Below are 7,335 nucleotides of genomic sequence, written 5' to 3' on the forward strand. Positions count from 1 at the left end.
ATGTCAATGTCTGACAGTCACTCAATCCATCGGGACCGCAACGATTTTTGACTGTGATTTCTGTGAGGGGGATCAACGCTTTTTGGTTCCTGTTTGAGGACATTTTCAGCATCAGTGGGACTGGACGAGAGCCCCCACTATTGCCGCGCACTGTGTGTGGAGCCTGAAACAGTTATACGGCCTGGAAAGGGGATTTCACGGCACGGAGGGGCTCTACACGTGTTTGTGTGCAGCTGAAGCTGTGGCCATGGAGAAACCTGAGGAATCCCACCCCGTGGAGAAACCGTGGAAGTGTGGTGACTGTGGGAAAGGCTTCCGTGTCCCGTCTGCCCTGGAGACTCATCGGCGCAGTCACACCGGGGAGAGGCCATTCCCCTGCACCGACTGCGGGAAGGCCTTCAGACATTCCTCCCACCTGTTGGCCCACCAGCAGGATCACACTGGGGAAAGGCCCTTCAGCTGCCCAGAGTGCGGGAAGGGCTTCAGGTATTCCTCCACCCTGCTGAGCCACCAGCGTGTCCACACAGGGGAGAGGCCCTTCAGCTGCCCTGAGTGCGGGAAGGCCTTTACCGACGTCTCCGCCCTGCTGAGGCATCAGCGGATCCACACTGGGGAAAGGCCCTTCAGCTGCCCCGAGTGTGGGAAGGCCTTTACCGACATCGCCTCCCTGATGAGGCACCAGCGGATCCACACAGAGGAGAGGCCCTTTGCCTGCTCTCAGTGCCGGAAGGCATTCAGCAATTCCTCCACTCTGCTGATTCACCAGCGTGTCCACACGGGGGAGAGGCCGTTCACCTGCTCTCAGTGCGGCAAGGGCTTCACCCGCTCCTCCCACCTGCGGAGCCACCAGCGAGTTCACGTGCCATCGCAGGGGGATTGAAGGAGTGATGGCCGAGTGCCATTATCGATTGGACCATCAACCCAGTTGCAGGGACTTCGGCTTTGAATCCCCCCACGACAGATGGCAGAATTGGTATTCGGTCAGAAATGTGGAGTTGGGAATCTAACGATGAGTACGTTTCAGGGAGGGGGTGATGCGGGGGAGAAAGCCCCCATCTGATTCACTCTCTCCCTTGTTAGGGAAGAGAACCGCCATTGTGGGAAAGGATTCACTCAGTCGTTCCAGCTGCATTCTTTACCCGGTCTGGCCGACACGTGACTCTAGACCCACAGCAGTCTGGTTGACTCTACACTGCCCCTTCCTAGCAAAGGAGTGGGGAGAAACTTACTTGGAGACAAGGTATGGGTTGAAATTGCTGAGTTAGGCAATACTTCCTCCAGGTTACGGCTTTACCAAGGATCCAATTACAAAGGGACAACTTGCTGCTGGCCAATAGTAAAGACAGTGAGGGGGGGGGTCGGACAAGGGGAGGTGTGGTGTGTGCACTTTGACCTTGAGCTGGTCAAAAACAACTACTTTTTTCTCTCCCTTTTTGCTGGGGGGATCTGAAGCTATAACAAAGTTGGGTTGCAATAAAGTTTACCTGAACTTACCACCGGGCTCAGACTCTCATTGAAAGCTTTGAGCTCCAAGAAGTTTTTGTTTTAAAGCTGCTCATTTCTTTCAGCCTCCTGCACTAAGTTTAGAACAAAGAACATAGAACAATCCAGCACAGAACAGGCCCTTGGGCCCTCGATGTTGCGTCAACCTGTGAACTATTCTCGTCCCCCTACACTATCCCAAAATCATCCATGCACTTATGTAAGGATTGTTGAAATCTCCCTAATGTGGCTGAGTTGACTACCTTAGGTAGGGCATTCCGCTCCCTTACCACAAGTAAAGAACTTGTCTCTGACATCTGTCTTAAAGCTATCCCCCCTCAATTTGTAGTTATGCCTCCTCGTACATGCTGACGTGATCATCCTAGGAAAACGTCTTTCTCTGTCTACCCTATCTAATCGTCTGATCATCTTGTATGTCTCTATCAAATCCCCCCTTAGCCGCCGCCTTTCCAATGAGAAAAGGCCCAAGTCTCTCAGCCTTTCCTCATAACACCTTCCCTCCAGACCAGGCAACATCCTGGTAAATCTCCTCTGCACCGTATCCAATGCTTCCCACATCCTTCCTGAAATATGGGGACCAGAACTATACACAATATTCCAAGTGTGGCTGCACCAGCGTTTTGTATAGTTGCAGCATGATATTGCGGTTCCGGAACTCAATCCCTCTACCAATGAAACCTAACACACCGTATGCCTTCTTCACAGCACTGTCCACCTGGGTGGCAACTTTCAGGGATCTACGCACATGGACTCCAAGATCCCTCTGCACATCCACACTACCAAGAATCTTTACATTGACCAAGTACTCTGCCATCCTGTTATTCTTCCCAAAGTGCATCACCTCGCATTTAGTTGCATTGAACTCCATTTGCCACCTCTCGGCCCAATTCTGCAGTTTATCCAAATTTCCCCCTGCAACCTGTAACATTCTTCCAAACTGTCCAGTACTCCACCGACTTTAGTATCGTCTGCAAATTTACTAATCCATCCACCTATGCCTGTGTCTAAGTCAGTTATAAAAATGACAAACAGCAGTGGTCCCGAAACTAGTAATCGGACTCCAGACTGAATATTTTCCATCAACCACCACTCGCTGCCTTCTTCCAGTTTCTAATCCAAACTGCTAAATCACCCTCAATTCAATGTCTGCATTTTCTCCATCAGCCTACCATGTGGAACCTTATCAAAGGTTTTACTGAAGTCCAAGTATACCACATCAACTGCCCTACCCTCATCTACATGCTTGGTCACCTTCTCAAAGAACTCAATGAGATTTGTGAGACGCGACCTGCCCTCCACGAAACCATGTTGACTATCTGAAATCAAATTGTTGCTTACTAGATGATTTTAAATCTTCTCTTATAATCCTTTCCAAAATCTTTTCTACAATAGATGTAAGGCTCACTGGTCTATAATTACCTGGGTCATCTCTGCTGCCCTACTTGAACAAGGGCACAATATTTGCAATCCTCCAGTCCTCAGGTACTAAATAACGACTCAAATATCAAAGCCAAAGGCTCTGCTATCTCCTCCCTAGCTTCCCAGAGAATCCTCAGATAAATCCCATCCAGCCCAGGGGACTTGTCTACTTTCACTCCTTCTCAAATTGATAACACCTGTGTATAACTAACCTCGATCGTTTCGAGTCTAATATCTCGTAACTCATTCTTTTCCTGAGTGAACACCGATACAGGGTCCATGCTCAACTTCTCACTTCTGTCTTTGACTGGCCCTATTCCTACCCTAATCATCCTTTTATTCCTCACATATCTATAGAAAGCTTGAGCGATTTCCTGTATTCTATTTGCTAAAGGCTGCTCCTGTCCTCTCTTTGCTCTTAACTCTCTCTTTAAATCCTTCCTACGTGATTTGTAATTCTCCATCGCCTCATCTGTTCCATCTTGCTTCATCAACACATAAGCCTCAAAGAACAGCATCATAAGACACAGTACTTATATCAAAACATCAGTATCATGCAACTGATAGAATATATTGAACAAACTTAGATAGTCTTCAGCTCTTAGAATGGGTGTGGGCTTTGGTTCATTAATATGTAACACTTTTAGAGTACTCAGTACAGTTCTGTTGGCCCTGTAATAGGAAGAATACTATTAGAGAGGGTTTAATAAAGATTTACCAGGATGTTGTAAGGACTGGAGGGTTTGAGGTGAGAAGGAGAGGCTGGGACTTTATTCACTGGAGCACAGGAAGTTGGGGGGGGTGACCTCATTGAGATTGATAAAATCATGAGGATTGGAGGTAAGGTGAATAACAAAGGGCTCTTGCTTAGCGTCGGCGAGCTCAAAACTAGGGGGCATTTTTTTTAATGTGAGGAGAGAGATTTAAAAGGAACCGGAGGGGCAATATTTTGAAAGAGGGTGATTTCCACGTGGAATTAACTTGCTGAGGATGTGGTATATGCAGGTACAGTGACAACATTGAAACAGCATTTGGATGGGTACGTGAATGGAAAGGTTAGAGGGATATGGGCCAAATGCAGGCAAGTGGGACTGGTTTAGTTTGGAATCCTGGTCGGCATGGACGAATTGGACCGAAGTGTCTGTTTCTGTGCTGCATACCTTTACTGAAACCAGTGGAATTCTGAAAGGGGCATGACAGGATAGATGTAGATAAAATGCTCCTTTATGGGGAGGGTCATCGAATTCCGACAATGTGGAAGCGGGCCATTCAGCCCATCGATTCCTCTCTGGCCCTCTGAACAGTATCCCAACCATACCCAACCCCTTACTGCGTATTTCCCATGGCCAAGCCACCCTAACCTGTACATCCCTGGTCACTATCGGTAACTCAGCACGGCCAATCCTCCCTAACCTACCACCCGAATCTATAACTTTCCTTCTCAAGAATGTAATTTAAATGCAGAGCTTTTCTAAGAAAAATGTCAGTCTGACTCAACATTGGGACACAGACAGAATTCACACCTATTGACTCTACTTATAAATAGGGCAACGTCTCTTCGAAATGTAGATTCATTTAGATATAACTGCGTCACTTTACATATGAAGATATCCCTTTGAATGTGCCCACATCCCTTTTGAAATATAATCTCGTCTATTTAAACCTCTTTATTTGCAGAAGTAGCCCGTTAAAATGTCCACGTCCCTTTAAAATGCAGATTGCTCACTTTAGATATGACACCTTTCCGTTAGATGTCGGAATCTCTGTTTAAATTGAGCCGTGAGCTTTCCCAATGTAGACAGGGCTCCTGGAAACGTGGCAGTGTCCCCCCTGCAGCTGCAGAGCGAGACAGGAGAGTTTGTTTTTGTGAATGAGCAGTTGTAGCGCGAGGTGGCTGTTGCTTGGTGACGGTGAGGCTCCCCCGGCCCCGCCCATCCCCCCGTGCAGACGTCACGTGGGGGCGAAGGCGGTTGGGAGGAGAAGTCGCTCGAGCGGGGAAGCGGCGGGAGGGCGGCCGTTAGGAAAATGGCGCCGTGCGGCCCGGGGCAGACACCCGTCACTGGGCACCGCCGCCTTCCTGGCGCAGCTGCTGTGTCACGGTCACACCGGCCGGCTGTACAGCAGCCAGGAGCCGGTGAGCATTCTGGAGGCGGATGGGGTTAAGGCCTGCTTGGGAACTCGTCGGCCGCCTGGGTGGTGGAGTTCTACTGGTCGTGGGGCGGCCCCTGTGTCAACTATGGGGCCACCTGGAAGGTACTGGGCCCGGGAGGTGAAAGGTGAGGCAGGTTGTGGGGGGACGGAGGGGAAGGAATGTGGGGCCTGTCCTGTCATAGTGACATTTTACACTCACTTTCCATCTGCTTTTACTGGCGCTTGTGCTGTTTCCCCCTCACTGTGTGTTTAATCCTTGTGCTGTTTCCCCCTCACTGTTTGTTTAATCCTTGTGCTGTTTACCCCCTTCACTGTTTGGTTTAATCCTTGTGCTGTTTACCCCTCACTGTTTGTTTAATCCTTGTGCTGTTTACCTTTCACTGTTTGGTTTAATCCTTGTGCTGTTTACCTTTCACTGTTTGGTTTAATCCTTGTGCTGTTTACCCCTCACTGTTTGGTTTAATCCTTGTGCTGTTTGCCCTCAACCACACTGCTGTGGGTCTGGAGAACTCAGTGCTGAGTCCTCTGGGCTGTTGACTGCTCAGACAGATGATGAGGTTTTGTTCCTCCAATTTGTGGTTTGGTTTGTTGTGGTAATGGAGGAAGCCAAAGATAGTCATGTCAGAAGGGGAGTGGGAAGGGGTATTAAAATGGGAAGTCCGCTCAGCCTCTGCGGACCCAGCTGGGATGCTCAGTTCCCCAAGTTTACGCTCGCTTTCCCCGATGTAGAGAAGACCACAATTGGCAAAGCACAGCAGGTCAAGCAGCATCCGAGCAGTAGGACAGTCGAAATTTTGGGCACGAGCCCTTCATCAGGAATGATGCGTGGATGTTCAGAGGGGCATCAGTGTCCTTCTGTGCCAGTTGTCAGACAGGTGCAGCAGGCAATGAGCAAGGCAAGTGGTGTATTAGCAAGAGGAATTAAGTTCAGAAGTGGGGATGTCTTCCTTCAGTTAGGGGGTCATTGAATATATTCAAGGCTGAGTTCATCTGATTTCTGTGAATGTTCATGGGTAAGGCAAGAAAATGGTTTTAAGACTAGTATAGGACCGAGTTACAGAGCCATGCAGCACAGAAACATACCCTTCAGTGCAACTAGTCCATGCTGACTATGTTCTCAAACTAAACCAGTCTCACCTGCCAGTGTTTTGGCCCATATCCCTCCAAACCTTTCATATTCATGAACTTATCCAAATGTCTTTTAAACGTCGTTACTGTACCTGCATCCATCACTTCCTCTAGACATTTAGTCCGCATGTGCACCACTTTGTATAAAAAAAATTGTGCCCTTCAAGTCTTTTTAAAATCTTTCTCCTGTCACCATCAAAATTTGCTCCCTAATCTTGAAACCCCAACTCTAGGGAAGGACACCCGTCGTTCACCTCATCTCTCCCCTCATGATTTTATAAACCTTGATAAGGTCACATCTCCACCTCCTATGCGCCAGTGAAAAAGTTCCAGCCCATCCACCTAGATGCAGGTAGATCCATATCCAGTCATGATCGGTTCAATCCTGGTCCCAATTCTCTGTGTCCAGGACAGCAAGAGACCACAAGACATAGGAGCAGAAATTAGGCCACCAGGTCTGCTCATTCCATTCAATCGTGGCTGATAAGTTTCTCAGTTACATTCTTCTGCTATAAGCAAAGTGAAAATGGAGGGAGTGAGTGTGGGATGGAGATTTTTAGCTTCCAGGGAATAAGAGAGGAAAGAGTTCACTATAAATTGGAATTTATGAGATCGGCTGATGAACCGAGGAGTGTCAGTTGGAGTTTAATTTAGAGAAATCAGAGATTTGCATTTTGGTCAAGCGATCCAGGCAGGACTGACACAGTTAAGGGGAGTGTTGCAGAATAAAGAGACCTTGGAGTGCTGGAGTCTCAGGTGGACAGAGTAGTGAGGGCGGCGTTTGGTTTGCTTTCCTTCATTGCTCATAGCATTGAGTATAGGAGTTGTGAGATCATGTTATACACACTTCCCACTCGAACGTGTTATCTAACTGCTTAACTGTTTTTAGTGAATATAATCCACACCTCCCGCCGCTGCCATAACGTGGTTTGTTTGGAAGCCCTAGCTTTCGGAGCGATTAGATTTATTTTAGATTTTATTACTTAGTGTGGAAACAGGCCCTTCAGCCAAACCGACCTTTCGAAGAGCAACCCACCCAGACCCATTCCCCAACATTTACCCCTTCACCTAACACTACAGGCAAATTAGCATGGCCACTTCACCTAACCTGCACATCTTTGGACTGTGGGAGGA

The 7,335-nt window shown here is 48.1% G+C and overlaps 1 protein-coding gene across 2 annotated transcripts; it reads left to right on the plus strand.

Annotated features, from left to right (window-relative positions):
- The first annotated feature begins 247 nt into the window (after window positions 1-247).
- Window positions 248-880, plus strand: LOC148143102 (uncharacterized). Of its 2 annotated transcripts, XM_087974043.1 has the most exons (2): window positions 248-324; window positions 544-880. In XM_087974043.1, the coding sequence occupies exons 1-2, from the start codon at window positions 248-250 to the stop codon at window positions 878-880; spliced, it is 414 nt and encodes a 137-aa protein (XP_087830169.1). The 2 variants fall into 2 exon arrangements, with proteins under 2 accessions (XP_087830169.1, XP_087830168.1); XM_087974042.1 differs by having other exon boundaries at window positions 248-880.
- The last annotated feature ends 6,455 nt before the right edge of the window (window positions 881-7,335 follow it).

Source organism: Chiloscyllium plagiosum, unplaced genomic scaffold (assembly GCF_037043375.1).
Source record: "Chiloscyllium plagiosum isolate Xiang-an unplaced genomic scaffold, Cpla_swu_hap1 HiC_scaffold_27, whole genome shotgun sequence".
Classification (NCBI taxonomy): Eukaryota; Metazoa; Chordata; class Chondrichthyes; order Orectolobiformes; family Hemiscylliidae; genus Chiloscyllium; species Chiloscyllium plagiosum.